The sequence below is a fragment of the Nerophis lumbriciformis genome, linkage group LG18 (assembly GCF_033978685.3).
Source record: "Nerophis lumbriciformis linkage group LG18, RoL_Nlum_v2.1, whole genome shotgun sequence".
In the NCBI taxonomy this organism is placed as follows: Eukaryota; Metazoa; Chordata; class Actinopteri; order Syngnathiformes; family Syngnathidae; genus Nerophis; species Nerophis lumbriciformis.
Genome location: NC_084565.2, coordinates 19441310 through 19461086, shown reverse-complemented (window position 1 = coordinate 19461086; position 19777 = coordinate 19441310). Strand labels below are relative to the sequence as shown.

Below are 19777 nucleotides of genomic sequence, written 5' to 3'. Positions count from 1 at the left end.
TTCCACAGTATTCTGGACATCTGTGTTGGTGAATATTTTGCAATTTGTTCAATGAACAATGGAGACAGCAAAGAAGAAAGCTGTAGGTGGGAAGCGGTGTATTGCGGCCGACTGCAGCAACACAAACACAGCCGGTGTTTCATTGTTTACATTCCCAAAAGATGACAGTCAAGCTTTACCATTGGCCTGTGGAGAACTGGGACAACAGAGACTTTTACCAGGAGGACTTTGAGTTGGATGCACAGACGCGGTACCGTGAGTACGCATGCAGCTGCGGCTTCCAAACATTTGATCGCTTGCCCGTACGTGCGTGCCGCTATGTGCATGTCACGTACGTAACTTTGAGGACTTTGGGGAAATATATGTGCTGTATGAACTTTGGGGAGGTGAACGGTACTTTGGGCTGTGGGATTCAGTGTGTTGTGCAGGTGTTTGAGTTGTATTGGCGGGTTATATGGACGGGAGGGAGGAGGTGTTTGTTATGCGGGATTAATTTGTGGCATATTAAATATAAGCCTGGTTGTGTTGTGGCTAATATAGTATATATATGTCTTGTGTTTATTTACTGTTTTAGTCATTCCCAGCTGAATATCAGGTCTCACCCGCCTCTCACAGCATCTTCCCTATCTGAATCGCTCCCACTGCCCTCTAGTCCTTCACTCTCACTTTCCTCATCCACAAATCTTTCATCCTCGCTCAAATTAATGGGGAAATCGTAGCTTTCTCGGTCCAAATCGCTCTCGCTGCTGGTGGCCATGATTGTAAACAATGTGCAGATGTGAGGAGCTCCACAACCTGTGACGTCACGCTACTCGTCTGCTACTTCCGGTACAGGCAAGGCTTTTTTATCAGCGACCAAAAGTTGCGAACTTTATCGTCGATGTTCTCTACTAAATCCTTTCAGCAAAAATATGGCAATATCGCGAAATGATCAAGTATGACACATAGAATGGACCTGCTATCCCCGTTTAAATAAGAAAATCACATTTCAGTCGGCCTTTAAATGACAAAACGGATTATAAAGACAATGTATATATGTATATATACATATATATATATGTATACATATATATATATACCGGTATATATACACAGCCTGGCCCCCGGCCACATTTTTTTAACCCAATGCGGCCCCCGAGTCAAAAAGTTTGGGGACCCCTGGGTTAGCGTGTCTGCCCTGAGATCGGTAGGTAGTGAGCTCAAACCCCGGCCGAGTCATACCAAAGACTATAAAAATGGGACCCATTACCTCCCTGCTTGGCGCTCAGCATCAACGGTTGGAATTGGGGGGTTAAATCACCAAAAACTATTCCCGGGCGTGGCCACCGCTGCTGCCCACTGCTCCCCTCACCTCCCAGGGGGTGATCAAGGGTGATGGGTCAAATGCAGAGAATAATTTCGCCACACCTAGTGTGTGTGTGACAATCATTGATACTTATTATTATTATTTAATATTTGTTTGCTTACTATGGTCAATTATTTATTAATTATGTATTTCTTCGCTGTTCTGTTACAGAGAGCAAGGAAATGGGATAAAATGACTATGGTATGAAAAGGGGTAGGATTAAATAAGCTCTGTTTCTTCCTACTCCTTTTCGGGTGTGCTGTAATGAAACAACTGGAAATATGCGATGCGTTACATTGTATCGTATGCATAAACTGAAACCGAAGTGAACTGAACTGAAAAGTGGTTGAGGCTAAACGGGGTGCACTACTGGACTGAAACCAGCAGAGGCGCTGTTGTTGATTCATTCTCCACGACGACCAACATGGCGTCGGCAGACCTCATTACCCTGCTCAATGTAACACTGAAAGTGGAAACAGGAGTTCAGAAAGTTCATGATCCTCCGTCCTGATAAAAATCATGTTGATATAAGCAGCATCCAGGGTTGGAATTGGGGGTAATAAAGTTGATTTGATTTGATTTGATAAATCACCAAAATGATTCCCGAGTGCGGCCACCGCTGCTGCTCACTGCTCCCCTCATCTGGGTCAAATGCAGAGGGTAATTCCACCACACCTAGTGTGTGTGTGACTATCAGTGGTACTTTAACTTTTTAAAAGTAGATTTAGTCAAAATGCCCATTCTATTGTACAAACCCCGTTTCCATATGAGTTGGGAAATTGTGTTAGATGTAAATATAAATGAAATACAATGATTTGCAAATCCTTTTCAACCCATATTCAATTGAATGTACTACAAAGACAAGATATTTGATGTTCAAACTCATAAACTTTTTTTTTTGGCAAATAATAATTAACTTAGATTGTCATGGCTGCAACACGTGCTAAAGTAGTTGGGAAACGGCATGTTCTGCACTGTGTTACATCACCTTTTCTTTTAACAACACTCAATAAACGATTGGGAACTGAGGAAACTAATTGTTGAAGCTTTGAAAGTGGAATTCTTTCCCATTCTTGTTTTATGTAGAGCTTCGGTCGTTCAACAGTCCGGGGTCTCCGCTATCGTATTTTACGCTTCATAATACGCCACACATTTTCGATGGGAGACAGGTCTGGACTGCAGGCGGGCCAGGAAAGTACCCGCACTCTTTTTTTATGAAGCCACGCTGTTGTAACACGTGCTAAATGTGGCTTGGCATTGTCTTGCTGAAATAAGCAGGGGCGTCCATGAAAAAGACGGCGCTTAGATGGCAGCATATGTTGTTCCAAAACCTGTATGTACCTTTCAGCATTAATGGCGCCTACACAGATGTGTAAGTTACCCATGCCTTGGGCACTAATGCACCCCCATACCATCACAGATGCTGGCTTTTCAACTTTGCGTCGATAACAGTCTGGATGGTTCGCTTCCTCTTTGGTCCGGATGACACGATGTTGAATATTTCCAAAAACAATTTGAAATGTGGACTCGTCAGACCACAGAACACTTTTCCACTTTGCCAGTCCATCTTAGATGATCTCGGGCCCAGAGAAACCGGCAGCGTTTCTGGATGTTGTTGATAAATGGCTTTCGCTTTGCATAGTAGAGCTTTAACTTGCACTTACAGATGTAGCGACCAACTGTAGTTACTGACAGTGGGTTTCTGAAGTGTTCCTGAGGCCATGTGGTGATATCCTTTAGAGATTGATGTTGGTTTTTGATACAGTGCCGTCTGAGGGATCGAAGGTCACGGTCATTCAATGTTGGTTTCCGGCCATGCCACTTACGTGGAGTGATTTCTCCAGATTCTCTGAACCTTTTGATGATATTATGGACTGTAGATGTTGAAATCCCTAAATTTCTTGCAATTGCACTTTGAGAAACGTTGTTCTTAAACTGTTTGACTATTTGCTCACGCAGTTGTGGACAAAGGGGTGTACCTCGCCCCATCCTTTCTTGTGAAAGACTGAGCATTTTTTGGGAAGCTGTTTTTATACCCAATCATGGCACCCACCTGTTCCCAATTAGCCTGCACACCTGTGGGATGTTCCAAATAAGTGTTTGAGGAGCATTCCTCAACTTTATCAGTATTTATTGCCACCTTTCCCAACTTCTTTGTCACGTGTTGCTGGCATCAAATTCTAAAGTTAATGATTCTTTGCAAAAAAAAAAAAGTTTATCAGTTTGAACATCAAATATGTTGTCTTTGTAGCATATTCAACTGAATATGGGTTGAAAATGATTTGCAAATCATTGTATTCCGTTTATATTTACATCTAACACAATTTCCCAACTCATATGGAAACGGGGTTTGTAGAAGGCCGCTTAATACGTCCCATAGCAATCCCTGGGTGAATGATTTTCATTTGTAAAAAAAAAATAATAAAAAATAAAGACATTTTTTGTCTGTGCGTTTTATGAGAATAAATACTTCAAATAAATAATTTGGCCTGTGGACAGCGATAATGAAATACTGACGCATTACACATGAAGTCAAGCACCCATAAACACAGAATGAAAACATCAGCACTCATGGACGAGCCAAACATGGACTTTCCCGATAGAAAAAACCTCCGTTTTTTTTGTTGTTTTGTTTTTTTTCTTTAACTAAACGCTTGTGCCAGAGTTCTTGTAAAATTCTCTCCCAATGCAACACTGTCTCAGCCTTGTGCATACGTCTCCGTTTTTCCCTTCCGCTTGTCCAACTCTGCCTTTGTGTCCTGGTGTGCAGCAAGTGGGGAGGAGAGTAAAGTGCATGGTCAACGTAAAAAAAAAAAAGGCTCGTCATGATCGCTCAGAAGCATGCAAGGCGCCTCCGGATCAACACTTTAGCCCTGACGTTGTTGAGAAGTCGGGTGAAGTTGGTACGGTGCACTAGTCGGAGTTCCTTAAGCAGCTGTTTCCTCTTCATCACACATAGAAACATGTAAAAAGACGTGTGTGTATGTGTGTGTGTGTGTGTGTGTGTGTGTATGTTGTCCTCTCAGTGGTTCAGAACTGGGAATGGTCCATCTCGTCAAGCCAGGACGCGGGGCTGGTGGGGAAGTCGGGGTATCCCGTGCTGCTGCCCGTTGAGAGGTCTGAGGCGGGGCCCCCCGCCATGGCCCTCAGGGCCTGTCCCACGCCGCCTGCTCCGCCCTGCGCTCCCAGACTGTCCATGCTGAACGCCAGGTTGTTGAGTAGAGGGGTGTGACCCGGCAGGGAGGCGATGGAGGAGGGCGACTGCGGGAGGCCGTAGGGGCTTCCGGCGCGGATGTCGTGGTACGGTTGCCCCGCCGCGTCCACCGAGAAGCCGCCGTTCAGGACTGCGCTGTTTGTTATGTCGCCCACGCTCCCGTAGAGGCCGTTGGCGTGGCCCAGGTCTGACAGCACCTGGTCATCTGCGGAGGAGAGTTGGGTTGAGTTTGTGTTCATTTGGAACATGCATGCATACAACATGATGCATCACAAGATCCAGTTTCTCTATTCAACATGTTCGAAAAGGAGTAGGAAGAAGCAGAGCTTATTTAATCCTGCCCCTTTTCCTTGACATAGCAGTTGCTAAAACTTGTGTTCACTTGTGTTCACCCCTATATCAGCGTCCCTTCACTGGCTCCCTGTGCGTTACCGAATCAATTTTAAACTCCTTCTATTTGTTTTTAAATGTCTAAACAACCTTGCATATACTGATATACTAAAGGTTTTAAGCCAGTGGTTCTTAGCCTTGTTGGAGGTACCGAACCCCACCAGTTTTATATGCGCATTCACCGAACCCTTCTTTAGTGAAAAATAAATAAAAAATGTTTTCAAATTCAAGACAAAGTTATATAACAATACTAATAATAATATATTTTATTTGTAAAAAGCACTTTGCATTGAGTAAACAACCTCAAAGTGCTACAGTGTATTAAAAATAAATAAATAAATAAAATAAAATAAATTAAAATAAAAAGATAATAAAAAATAAAAAATAAAATAAAAACTAGAGCAGCCAAATAGCTAAAACTAGTATGCATACATCTAAAAAAAAAAAGAAAAGGCTTTTTTTTAAATGAAGGGTTTTTAAGCCTTTTTTTAAAAAGCATCCACAGTCTGTGTTGCCCTCAGGTGGTCAGGGAGAGCGTTCCGCAGACTGGGAGCGGCGGAGCAGAAAGCCCGTTCTCCCATTGTTCGTAGCTTTGTCCTCGGAGGTTGGAGGAGGTTAGCCTGTCCGGAGCGGAGGTGTCGTGTGGAGGATTTGGGGGTGAGTAGTTCTTTGATGTAGAGGGGGGCATTTCCATGAAGGCACTGGTGGGTTAGTAGGGAGACTTTGAATTCAATCCTATATGTTTTGGGTAACACTTTAGTATGGGGAACATATTCTAAGTAACAAAGACTTAATTTAGAGTTATTTGGTTAGGGTTAGGGTTAGAGGGTTAGGGCCAGGGTTAGGGGGTTAGAGTTATAATAAGGCCATGCAGAATAAGGCATTAATAAGTACTTAATAATGACTAGTTAAGAGCCAATATGTTACTAATTTGCATGTTAATAAGCAACTAATTAATGGTGAATATGTTCCCCATACTAAAGTGTTACCATGTTTTTTTACTGGTGCACAAAATGAACCGTGCATGAACATCACCTTGTTCAAAGAACAAAACCAACACAGTGTATAAACTCACAACAAATTACACACCTGCAAATCAGTCTGACTTCTGCTCTTGCCGTATCCGTAATACGCCGATAGGGAGAAGTTTTTATTTACACGATAAATCGGGCGTGTCTTGACCTCCGCCGAACCCCTGAGCCCGACTCACCGAACCCCTAGGGTTTGATCCAACCCAGGTTAAGAACCACTGTTTTAAGTGTTGTGCATGCGTACAAATGTTTTAAATGACATTTTTCTCTAAGATTATAATTCTCCTTTTTTGTTGAGAAGAAGAGACGAACGCTGAGCATGAACGGAATCAGGTGCACTACACTCCCCGCTGTCTTGTGGGTTAGTCTGGGAAGACAAAAGACTAGGGGAGCACACCCTGAGAGACAAGCAAGTGCTGGTAGGCGCACCATAGGCGGTCCTCCGACAGACCGGAGCTCCGGCAACCTCCTGCAGCTGTGAGGAGGTGCCGGTCGTCCTGGGTTTCCCTTGCCACCGGATACAGCTCCCCACAGCGAATAAGTGACGTTGGAGTCTGCGCGTCTCCCTCATCGAAAAAGACCTCAACGGCGGAGTGGGCGGATGATGGTTGCATAGAACCTCCACAACGGTCACAAAGGCGGAAGAAGGCTGCAGCAAAGATGGGCCCCCAATTGTCTTGGTCTCCATGCCATTGGACCCTGGCCTTCTCTTTGCCAAGGACAGTGTGGGGGCTGTCTGTGCACCAGTCTCCCCACTTTGCCTGAAGGCAATCCCACCAACAGGAGGATAATCATACTCGTTTCAAGTGATCGCCGACGACACTACGCTGCAAGTTGAGCGGAGATGAACTGGGGCAAAAATCCGGCCCTGGACTTGATGGTGCAGTGTTTCTACTTAGCACGTGCAAACTGACACACGACTGTGGGAAAGATTGCGCAGCAGCTCTGTCCTGTGTGTGCTTGTCAACATGTATGGACTGTCTACATTAAAAATATCTGACAAACAATTGTATTGTTGATAATAGAGGTAAATTATTGTTATTATTCATTATCAATAGTTCTATTTCTATTGGTATTTGTATTGCTCCATTTGTAGCGTATTAATGCTCATTGTCATTTCTGCATTATTATTTATTTCACTAACTGCTTCTTTGCTATCACTTTTACCATCATATTTGTACACATCCTTTTTGCTGATGCTGTTCTGTTGTTGTTGTTGTTGTCTCTTTGTCTTGTCCCTGCAATTTCCCCCTCTGTCCTCCTTTTGTGCTCTTTCTATCCCCTCCTGCTCCGGCCCGGCTGCACCAAATAATAATATAAATCCACTTAATAAAGTCAAATACAACTAACTTCTCTTGTGAAAAGTAAATCTGAACAGCCGACATGGGCATCTACATCAACTATATGATTTGACTGAGTAGCTGGACTGGACAAAAAAATAAATAAAACATTTCTGACAAATTGACTTTTCAGTAATATAATTTTATAATTTTATAGCTGCTGGATGAAACATTATGATTTTTTTTCTACATTTAAAACACTTCCTTGTGGTCTACATAACATGTAATGGTGGTTCTTTGTCAAAATGTTGCATAGATTATGTTTTACAGATCATCTTCAAGCCTTTTTCTGGGCGATGCGGCGTTTTGCAAATCATATTAATTAATGAGTTGTTAAAGTAACTTTTGGTGATGAAAGTCTTTATTAGTAAAGAATTAGCTATTAGTTTTTCTTTGGCTTTTTTTGTATTTTTTGTGATGGCAAAGCGTAAAAGTGTGACGATAACTGCGGCATATGAACAATACAATCAATACAAAAAGAAATGTAGGCGTAATAATTCCACCAATACTTAAAATAACACTTGTTAGCAATATTGGTATGCAAGCACCTCTCAGTTCCCTCTTATTTACTTCTGAGGGTGATTTGAGTTACTTTACTTTGTTGTACAACTTCATCTCTTTATACTTGTCTATTTATCAAAATGTAACATTCCTAGTTGACTTTTATTTATTGTATTTGATAGACAAATACAGTACAGGCCAAAAGTTTGGACACACCTTCTCATGTTAATGCGTTTTCTTTATTTTCATGACTATTTACATTGTAGATTGTCACTGAAGGCATCAAAACTATGACACCTGTGAAGTGAAAGCCATTTCAGGTGACTACTTCTCGAAGCCCATCGAGAGAATGCCAAGAGTGTGCAGGGTGGCTATTTTGAAGAAACTAGAATATAAAACATGTTTTCAGTTATTTCACCTTTTTTTTTGTTAAGTACATAACTCCACATGTGTTCATTCATAGTTGTGATGCCTTCAGTGACAATCTACAATGTAAATAGTCATGAAAATAAAGAAAACGCATTGAATGAGAAGGTGTGTCCAAACTTTTGGCCTGTACTGTATATAAAATAATACGTATAATTATATATAAATTATAATCATATATAAATAGGCCCCTGGGGTGAGGTGGCGACTTGTCCAGGGTGTACCCCGCCTTCCGCCCAAATGCAGCTGAGATAGGCTCCAGCACCCCCCGCGACCCCGAACGGGATAAGCGGTAGAAAATGGATGGATGGATGGATGAATGGATATATAAATAGCCTATGAATTAAGTAGTACACATATATAATATATAGTATATACTTAGGTGCATGTGAATTAATCCTACCATCGTTAATAATACAAGTAAATGTATTTCATTGGTGTAATTCAAAATTAAAACTATAGATTCACTTCACAATAATAATAATAAATACTTCTTTTTTTTCATGTTTTTCCTAATAAATTCAGTTTACAAAAAAAAGATAACATTTGAGGCACAGTGGCTTCATTTTAATAATCATAGCTGAAAGCTAATAAAACCTCAGGTAAGATTAGTAAAATTGTCAAAAAGTTCTATATTTTGCTAATTAGCAAATCAAGTGCAAACACTTGAATTGAAAAATGAAAAAAATGTTAGCACATTCAGGACCTGCTTATATATACGATATGTAGTATAGGAACAGTCATGTTGTCATACAAATAGGACCTTCTCGAATCAGTTTCCACAAAGTTGGAAGCATGCAAATATCTCAAGTTTTGTATGCAAACCATGAATCTTCCTAAGATGGTAAAACATGCAGTACATACTGTGTAGTACTACATACTGTGTAGCGATGTTCCCTCTAATTTTTCATGTGTGTGAGCAAACGCAAAAACTCCCTGAGAATTCAGTGGAGCCCATGTGAGCAACATCAGACATGCACACTGTGGCTACACCAGCAGCACACCTGTCCCAAACCTGACTAAATAACAAGTTCAATCTCCATCCATCCATCCATTTTCTACCGCTTGTCCCTTTCGGGGGCGCTGGAGCCTATCTCAGCTGCTTTCAGACGGAAGGCGGGGTACACCCTGGACAAGTCCCCACCTCATCGCAGGGCCAACACAGATAGACAGACAACATTCTCTTATTATAAGAATCAAATGACAGCAGTCATTTCCATGAGGTTATTTTCTAATATAAGTGTTTAGGCCCACTTACAATGACAATAACAAAAAATATAGTTTTTTTTCATGAACTGTGTACTTGTAATGTTTGCCTGGGTGGAGGTCCTGCTTTGGAAATAACTTGTACCCCTTTCAGACATTGCATTTAGTTCCCATTAAAACATTCCCATGTTGCACAATGAGATGTAAGCAGGGGATCATGTGTACATTCCTGCAACTTCCTGTTTGTAAAAAATACATTTGTATTAGTATTTATTCAATATACTAACAGCATTTCATGATTAATATTTATAAATTAAGATTCCTAATGAATGGCACTAGAATAAGCACACATTTGATTGGTAAATCATAGTGTAACGACCTGGAATGACACTTTATGTGTGGTGTTGGAGTTATCCGACTTTTTGTGTGGCTGTGAAACGCATCACTGGCTAAGTGTCATATGTGCATGTGTTGGCGCAAGTGAGAAAGAGCGAGCGGGTGCTGTTGATATAACAAAGTTGGTTTTGGTCTGGTTTGTACTGCAGAAAATGACCAGTTTTGCTAGATATAATTTTTTTTACTAATATTTTGGTGATGTGTTTGTGGCCGACAATAAAGAGTTTTGCTCAGTAAAGTGATGGATGGAATTCATGTCCTCAAAGCGTCTCGACAGACGCTGCAATATTTGAACAATGATGACGAAAACTGTTTTCTCTGTCGTGTCCGTGTTGTGTCGAAAATTGTTATGCGCTTATTTTTTTATTTGATTTTGTGCGTGGCATAGATTTGCCGTGCGCAGAGGACGCTTGAGCACTGCACAATTGCACAGGCGTACACCTTAGAGGGAACGTTGCTGTGTAGTACTACATACTGTGTCGTACTGAATGTGCTATAGCACAGGTGTCAAACTCAAGGCCCAGGGGCCAGACTTGGCCCGCCACTTCATTTTATTTGGCCCTCAAAAGCCTGGAAATAATATGTATCAATAAAGTAGTGTAACTTTTCTTTCTAAATGTATTCGTTCTATTTTGGGAGAAAAAAAAAAAATTTACTCCATGCAATCGCAAATTATGTTCACAAATATTGTCTAATTATGCAAAAATATATGATCAAACATTCAAACCATTTATAAAATAGAAATAAAGAATAATAATAATAATGCTTTCAAAGCAAGTGTCATGATCCGTGTTTTTGTCATATTCTGTTAGTTTTGGACTCCCCCGTTGTGACAGAATGGTTTATTGTCGAAATCCAACAAGTACAAAAAACTGAAAACAAGTCAGAGGAGAAAGGTGCCGATCACACTGGACGCTAAAGCTAACACTTGGCATAGACTAGAGATAAGGACTACTCACGTAACTATGGCAAGAAGCAAACAAAGAAGCCAGGCCGACTGATCGGCAAAGGCAGGCTTAAATAGTCCCTCTGATTAGTGCTCGGAAAACATTTGAGCGTCCTGAGCACCAATCAGAGACAGGTGGAAACAATAAGCACCCATGGTAACTAAAAACAAACAAGGGTGCACAAAAACAGGAACTAAGGGAGTCCAAAACTAACAGAATATAACAAAAACATGATCCGGGCCACGGATCATGACAGCAAGTTATCCATCAAATATAAAAGTAGCAATAGATTTTATGGTAAAAATTTAGAAATTTACTGTGGTTTTTACAGCATTTTTCTCTAAATGAAAAAAACAGTACTTGTTTTACTGTAATAAAGTGTGGTGCCGTACAGTTGTTGATTTCGCTGTAAAAAAAAAACAAATGAACAAACTGGCAGCTCAGGCGCAAAAAAATAACTGTAAAATTGCAGTTTTTTTTCATCCATCCATCCATTTTCTACCGCTTGTCCCTTTTGGGGTCGCGGGGGTCGCTGGAGCATATCTCGGCTGCATTCGGGCGGAAGGCGGGGTACACCCTGGACAAGTCGCCACCTCATCGCAGGGCCAACACAGATAGACAGACAACATTCACACTCACATTCACACAATAGGGCCAATTTAGTGTTGCCAATCAACTTATCCCCAGGTGCATGTCTTTGGAGGTGTGAGGAAGCCGGAGTACCCGGAGGGAACCCACGCAGTCACGGGGAGAACATGCAAACTCCACACAGAAAGATCCCGAGCCCGGTATTGAACTCAGGACTACTCAGGACCTTCGTATTGTGAGGCACATGCCCTGCAGTTTTTTTTGTTTGTTTGTTTTTTTTTGTTTTGTTTTTTCTAAGTTTTTTTTATTTGCAATAAAAAAAACTAATAAAAAAACTAGTAAAATTCTGGATTTTTTTTTTACCATAAAATATACAATATTTTAAAATTGAGTGAAATTTTTTTTTGAAAAAATGGAAAAACAGTACTGCGGTCAGTACTGGTTTTCCATTGACAGTAATATACACTCAATTTTGAGGTGAAATTATTGCAATTTACCATATTTTTTTCCATTTTGGTTTAAAAAAAATCTACTAATAAAATGCATAAAAAATAGTGTAATAATAGTATTCACTGTTAGTTATGTTTGGCCCTCTGGGGGCAAACATAACTGCGATGTGGCCCTCAGTGAAAAGGACTTTGACACCTGTGTACTATAGGATGACCAGGGAGCAGTCGTTACCTCTGAAGCTCAGCTCGCTGTCACTCAGTCCTGCGTCGTCTGCCGAGCTCTCCTTCTCCACCTTTGACCCCCCTCGGCTGCGTTTAACACTTTTATAGAACTGAGTCCAGCGATGGCGGCCGGCGTCTTTTTTTAGACGCTTCTCTTTTGCTCTGCGGTTCTGGAACCACACCTGCAAAATACATGGGAATACATGATAAGTTGTGATAGTTTCTTATAAAAGTGCATTCAAATGAAGGATTGTCGTACTAAGATCGCAAAAAGCTGCTACCGGAGATCGCAAAAAGCCGCTGCCTGACCAGGGCTCAGAAAATCTGCAAAGACTCCTCCCACCCCCACCAAGGACTGTTTTCACTGCTGGACTTTAGAACAGTGGTTCTTAATCTTGTTGGAGGTTCCGAACCCCACCAGTTTCATATGCGCATTCACCGAATCCGAACCGTAATCAAAAAATTATGTTATTATATTAAAGAAATACTAATATACTAATAGATATATATTTTACAAACAGAAAGATACAGGAATGTACACATAATCCCATGTTTACATCTCATTGTGCAACATGTGAATGTTTTAGTGGAAACTAAATGCGATAACTGAAAGGGGTACACATTATTTCCAAAGTAGGACCCCCCAGCCAGACATATAATACTAGTACACCGCTCATGAAAAACAATATGTTATAGTCATTGTAAGTGGGCCAAAACACTTATATTAGAAAATAATCTCATGGAAATGACTGTTGTCATTTTATTACAATAATAAAACCTTTAACTTGTTATTTAGTCAGGTTTGGGACAGGTTTGCTGCAGGTGTGACCACATGTGCTCCATCGAATGCTCAAAGAGTTTTTGCGTTTGCTCACACATTGTTTGGGGGTATCCATAATACGCCGATAGGGAGAAGGTTTTATTTACACGATGAGTCGGGCGTGTCTTGACCTCCGCGGCGGAGGCTCTGCCGAACCCCTGAGGCCGACTCACCGAACCCTTAGGGTTTGATCGAACCCAGGCTAAGAACCACTGTTCTAGAAAGAGGTTCCGCAGCTTCCGAAGCAGAACCTCCAGGTTCTGTAACAGCTTCTTCCCTCAGGCCGTAAGACTCTTGAACGCATAATAATTAAATTAAATTATCCCCTCAACTCCCCCAAAATGGATTAACTCGCTGGAATAAAAAAGACAATATAACATACATCCATAAATGTGGACGCATGTGGAAAAGTGCAATATATTTATCTGTACAGTAATCCATTTATTTATTTATATGTATTTATATATATTTATTTATTTTATATATATATTTATATATTATTTATATATATTTATTATTTATATATGCACCTTATTGCTTTTTTATCCTGCACTACCATGAGCTTATGTAACGAAATTTCGTTCTTATCTGTGCTGTAAAGTTCAAATTTGAATGACAATAAAAAGGAAGTCTAAGTCTAAGTCTAGTCTAAAAGTATTGATGATGTCATGTCTACCTGCACGACTCTCATGTCCAGCCCTGTCTCGGATGAAAGCTGCTCTCTGACGTGTCGCGCAGGTTTGGGGGAGTTTTTGTAGGCACTTTTGAGGGTCTCAAGCTGCTTGGCTGTGATGGTGGTCCTCGGTCGCTTGGTCCCTGCCTCCGAATCATCTTAAAAAGCAAAGCACAAGCAGATGAGTGGTTGTTTTTGTCCTTTGTGTTGAGCAGTCTGCCCTGCTCAGCCTGGTGCACACACTGTCTTCTATGGTGAGAACCTTGTTGTGCATTATTGTCCTTGTGCCACTGCCTTGGCCCACGCTGCTGCTTAGGACATAAATCTGACAGGACAACACACTCTTTGGGACTGCAGCGCACACACACACACACGCACACAAGGAAGTGTTGCTTCACTTTACATCCACAATGAGGGCAAACATATTCACATTCATATCAGTGTGTGCTTTTTCACACAACCCTTTTCTTATTTCCCATCTATCATCCATGCACTTTATTTTGAACTACACTCTTTCAGGTTTTTTGTTTTTTTTTGCTGTGAGGTACATATGTAAACAGTCGCACTCGAAATGATTCAACAACATTTTGTAGAAACATTTAAATGATGCCCCCATTTTAAAAAACGGCATACCTAAAACTGTTTGAATTGTAACTGCATGGGATTCTGGGTATTTGTTCTGTTGTGTTTATGTTGTGTTACGGTGCGGCTGTTCTCCCGAAATGTGTTTGTCATTCTTGTTTGGTGTGGGTTCACAGTGTTGCGCATATTTGTAACAGTGTTAAAGTTATTTATACGGCATGACCTGTATGGCTGCTGACCAAGTATGATTGCATTCACCTTTGTGTGTGTTAAAGCCGCATATATTATGTGACTGGACCGGCCCGCTGTTTGTATGTAGGAAAAGCGAACGTGACGACAGGTTGTAGAGGACGCTAAAGGCAGTGCCTTTAAGGCACACCCCTAATAATGTTGTCCGGGTGGAAATCGGGAGAAATTCGGGAGAATGGTTGCCCCGGATTTTCGGAAGGGGCACTGAAATTCGGGAGTCTCCCGGGAAAATCTAAAGGTTGAAACCGATACCGATAATTTCCGATTTTACATTTTAAAGCATTTATCGGCCGATAACATCGGCAGGTCGATATTATAGGACATCTCTAATACATACATATGTATATATGTGTATAAATATATATATAGGGACGGCGTGGCGCAGTGGAAGAGTGGCCGTGCGCGACCCGAGGGTCCCTGGTTCAATCCCCACCTAGTACCAACCTCGTCATGTCCGTTGTGTCCTGAGCAAGACACTTCACCCTTGCTCCTGATGGGTGCTGGTAGCGCCTTGCATGGCAGCTCCCTCCATCAGTGTGTGAATGTGTGTGTGAATGGGTAAATGTGGAAGTGGTGTCAAAGCGCTTTGAGTACCTTGAAGGTAGAAAAGCGCTATACAAGTACAACCCATTTATTTATTTATTTATATATATATATATATATATATATAAATATATATGTATATATATATATATATATAGGACAAAGTTTGGACATACCTTCTCATTCAATGCGTTTTCTTTATTTTCATGACTATTTACATTGTAGATTGTCACTGAAGGCATCACAACTATGAATGAACACATGTGGAGTTATGTACTTAACAAAAAAGGCAAAATAACTGAAAACATGTTTTATATTCTAATTCCTTCAAAATAGCCTCCCTTTGCTCTGATTACTGCTTTGCACACTCTTGGCATTCTCTCGTTGAGCTTCAAGAGGTAGTCACTTGAAATGGTTTTCACTTCACAGGTGTGCTTGAAGCTCATCGAGAGAATGCCAAGAGTGTGCAAGCAGTAATCAGAGTAAACGTTCGGCCTGTATATATATATATATATATATATATATATATATATATATATATATATATGTCTTAATAAGGTTATCCAAAAAATAGTGCTCGATACCGTGGTAGAGCGCAATATATGTATGTGTGGGAAAAAAATCACAAGACACAAGGGTCTTGTGATTTTTTTTCCCACACATACATACATACATATACATATATATATATATATATATATATATATATATATATATATATATATATATATATATATATATATATATATATATGTGTGTGTGTATATGTGTGTGTATATATATATATATATATATATATACATATACATATATGTGTATATATATATGTGTGTGTGTATATATATATATATATACATATATATATATATATATATATATATATATATATATATATATATATATATATATATATATACATACATATGTATTTATATGTATACATACATACACATATGTATATACAAATATATATGTATATACAGTATATATATATTTATATATACATATATGTGTATATATATATGTGTGTGTGTGTGTGTATGATTAATACTTTTTTTTGTATTTATCACTTGATTAATGCATTACATTTAACAGAATTTTTTTAACCTTTAACCTTGTATCTGAAGCAAACTATCCTCCATGAAAACATCCATCTTACCACATACTTTGTATAATCACCTCAGTTTTGTCAAAAAAAAAAAAAAAAATATATATATATATATATATGTATATATATATATATATATGTATATATATATATATATGTATATATATATATATATATATATATATATATATATATATATATATATATATATATATATATATATATATATATATATATATATATATATATATATATATATATATAGGCTCCAGCACCCCCCGCGACCCCAAAAGGGACAAGCGGTAGAAAATGGATGGATGGATACATATATATATATATATATATATATATATATATATATATATATATATATATATATATATATATATATATATATATATATATATATATATATATATATATACACACACATCCATTTTTTACCGCTTGTGCCTTTTGGGGTCGCAGGGGGTGCTGGAGCCTACCCCAGCTGTATTCATTATTAATCATACTTTTAAATTGAATTTTTAGATCACTTTAAAAAATATCTCAATATTTCGGAATGTCTTGCACAAACATGCACAACATCCATCCATCCATTTTCTACCACTTGTCCCTTTTGGGGTTGCGGGGGGTGCTGTAGCCTATCTCAGCTGCACATGGGCGGAAGGCTGGGTACACCCTGGACAAGTCAACATAATTTACTTATTTTCTCAAAGCTTAGTAACAGTTTTATCTAAAGTCCCAGTGGAGTTCCATTTGAAGCTAAATTTGTCAGAGAGCACATTAGTTGTAGTGTGGTCACTCATCTTTGCACTGGTGTATGCATGGCCCTAATTACTGACCCCACTACAACCCACGCTGCCTTTCAGTCAAAGCACGTGGGGTCAAAATATATCTGGTGATAAATCTGCATCGATATAACAATGTTTCATGCGGTATTTTTTTGTATGTGCAGTAACTCTTTACATTTGACAGGCCAAGAATATACAGTGTGTATATATGTACAGTGTACATACAGGATGTGTATGTACACTGTATATATATGCGCACACACACACACACACACACACACACACACACACACACACACACACACACACACACACACACACACACACATAAATTAATATGTATGTGTGTGCTTGTGTTTTCTTATACTTGTTTAAATTTAATTATATATTTATTATTATAATTTTTTATACATATATATCTTGTCATTTTTATTTATATTTTTTGCTTTTTGTGAGAAGGGAAATTTAGGGGGTAATAATTTCACAACTCACCACCAAAGTCCGTTGTACCAATCGCAAAATATTTTGCCTCTCAATAACAGCAAGTTAAGGTATACTTTATGAAGGTATGCTGCACCCAGCCATGTTTTAACGCTTTTTAGTCCATTTCAAAGCATACATCTTATGTATTATTTCTTAAATCATTGTCATATATTGTTGAGTTGTGTATTGGTTTTTTTAATAGTTCTATGTCATTGTTACATGTTGCTTTATTTTCTTTAGTTGGAATTTCATTATTTTTAATTGATTTTTCTCACAACATCATCATTATTATTATTATTATTATTATTAGTAGTAGTAGTAGTAGTCATAGTAGTATTATTATTATTACTATTATTATTATTATTATTATTGTTGTTATTATTATTATTATTATTATTATTATTATTATGATTATTATATTGTGTTAGCAAAGTACAAAACTTGTAGATCATTTATTATCCGTTGGAGCATAAATGGATGCTTTAAATCACTGATGTCAAACTCAAGGCCAAAACTGGCCCGACACATTATTTTATGTGTCCCTGGAAGCCTGGAAATAATATGCGTTAATAAAATGCTTAATCTTTTCTTACTAAATATATTTTCCCTTGTGACATTAAAAATCATGTACTGCATGCAATTGCATATCTTTTAAAAATTCAATATTATCTAAATCAAAGTATTAAATTATCATATATTCCAAAAATGTTTTTTGTTCAAATAAAGATAAATACTGTACTTATATATTTGCTCGACTTATGATTTCAAAAGAAATTATCAATCAAATTGTAGACTGTAAAATTGACAATAGATTTTACGGTTAAATTCCGCCGACTCAGTTTTTTTTACCGTAAAAAAAAATAAACTTTGGTAATGTGGGGCGGTATAGCTCGGTTGGTAGAGTGGCTGTGCCAGCAACTTGAGGGTTCCAGGTTCGATCCCCGCTTTTGCCCACCTAGTCACTGCCGTTGTGTCCTTGGGCAAGACACTTTACCCACCTGCTCCCAGTGTCACCCACACTGGTTTAAAAATGTAACTTAGATATTGGGTTTCACTATGTAAAGCGCTTTGAGTCATTAGAGAAAAGCGCTATATAAATATAATTCACTTCACTACTGTATTTTTCCATATACAGTAAGACGCTAAAACACTTAAAATTTTTTTTTTTTTTTTTTAAATTCACGGTAAAAAAAAACAAAAAACTGGCAGCTCTGTTGCTTGAATTTTACCACTAAAAACAGTGGTATTGTTTCTCCAATCCATTCTATTTATTCCATTTTTTTATATGCTGTAAAAAACACGGCTTTGACTGTAAAATTCTGGTGACTGAGCTGCCAGTTTTTAAAGTAAAATGTTGATTTTTTTTTTTTTTTTGCAGATTATGTAAAAAAATATATTGTTAATGTATTTATATATATATATATATATATATATATATATATATATATATTATATATATATATATATATATATATATATATATATATATATACATGTACCGTATTTTTCGGAGTATAAGTCGCACCGGAGTATAAGTCGCACCTGCCGAAAATGCATAATAAAGAAGGAAAAAAACATATATAAGTCGCACTGGAGCTCGGCCAAACTATGAAAAAAACTGCGGCTTCTAGTCCGAAAAATACGGTATATACTGTATATAATGAGGGCAACCATAACTGCAATGTTATTATCTTGGTTTTCTGCTATTGCGTGTCAAATATCCACTGTGACATAATCTTTTTGTTATCTATCATCACCTGCACTCTCACCGTTCTGTTTGGCCGTCTCGTAGTCCACCTTGCACACCAGCCTGCCATCCTCCATGAGGTAAAACTCATCCCCGGTGGCCAGCTGCCTGCTGCACATGATACAGGCGAAGCAGTGCAGGTGATACACAAAGTCCTGGGCCTTCCGCACCACCTGTGTGGGAGGGATCCCCTGTTGGCACGATGCACATTTTGTTCCAAAACGCCTGCAAAGGGGGGGAGAAAATAAGGTCAGAAGTGCTCAAAGTAGACCTGCTGAGGTGAGTTCCTTGTGCTGCACTTCCAGTATTTTTCATCTCAAGTGCAAGAGTGATGGTGCACACGTCTGTGTTAATAGGAGCTCCAGCTGTTGAAGCGGGAAAATCAGCACTGGAATGCATTTCTGTTAACGATAGACCTGTCTGCAGCTTGATGGATGGACGAGATCAATGCACTGCGGCCTGAGCGTGTGCGTGTGTGTGTGTGCGTGTGTGTGTGTGTGTGTGTGTGTGTTTGCAGAAGAAGTGTACTGAGAGGAGGAGAAGGTGGTGTTCACAGTAAACACACCCTCAGGAGAAGCAATAAAACACTGACTCAGGAGAGGCTTTAAATCACACCAGCAACCCTCAGGAAATAAAGCAAGGTGAAACCTCCACACACACACACACACACACACACACACACACACACACACACACACACACACACACACACACACACACACA

General features: G+C 38.9%; 1 protein-coding gene across 1 annotated transcript in view; it reads right to left on the bottom strand.

Annotated features, from left to right (window-relative positions):
• Positions 1-3655: 3655 nt before the first annotated feature.
• lhx4 (LIM homeobox 4) overlaps positions 3656-19777 on the bottom strand; it is a 30022-nt gene continuing 13900 nt past the window's right edge. The window contains exons 4-7 of the mRNA XM_061977799.2: positions 19077-19279; positions 13552-13706; positions 12066-12237; positions 3656-4764 (exon numbers count right to left, since the gene is read on the bottom strand). Coding sequence (XP_061833783.1) covers positions 4376-4764; positions 12066-12237; positions 13552-13706; positions 19077-19279 — 919 coding nt within the window. The 3' untranslated portion in view covers positions 3656-4375. The remainder of the gene's footprint in view (positions 4765-12065; positions 12238-13551; positions 13707-19076; positions 19280-19777) is intronic.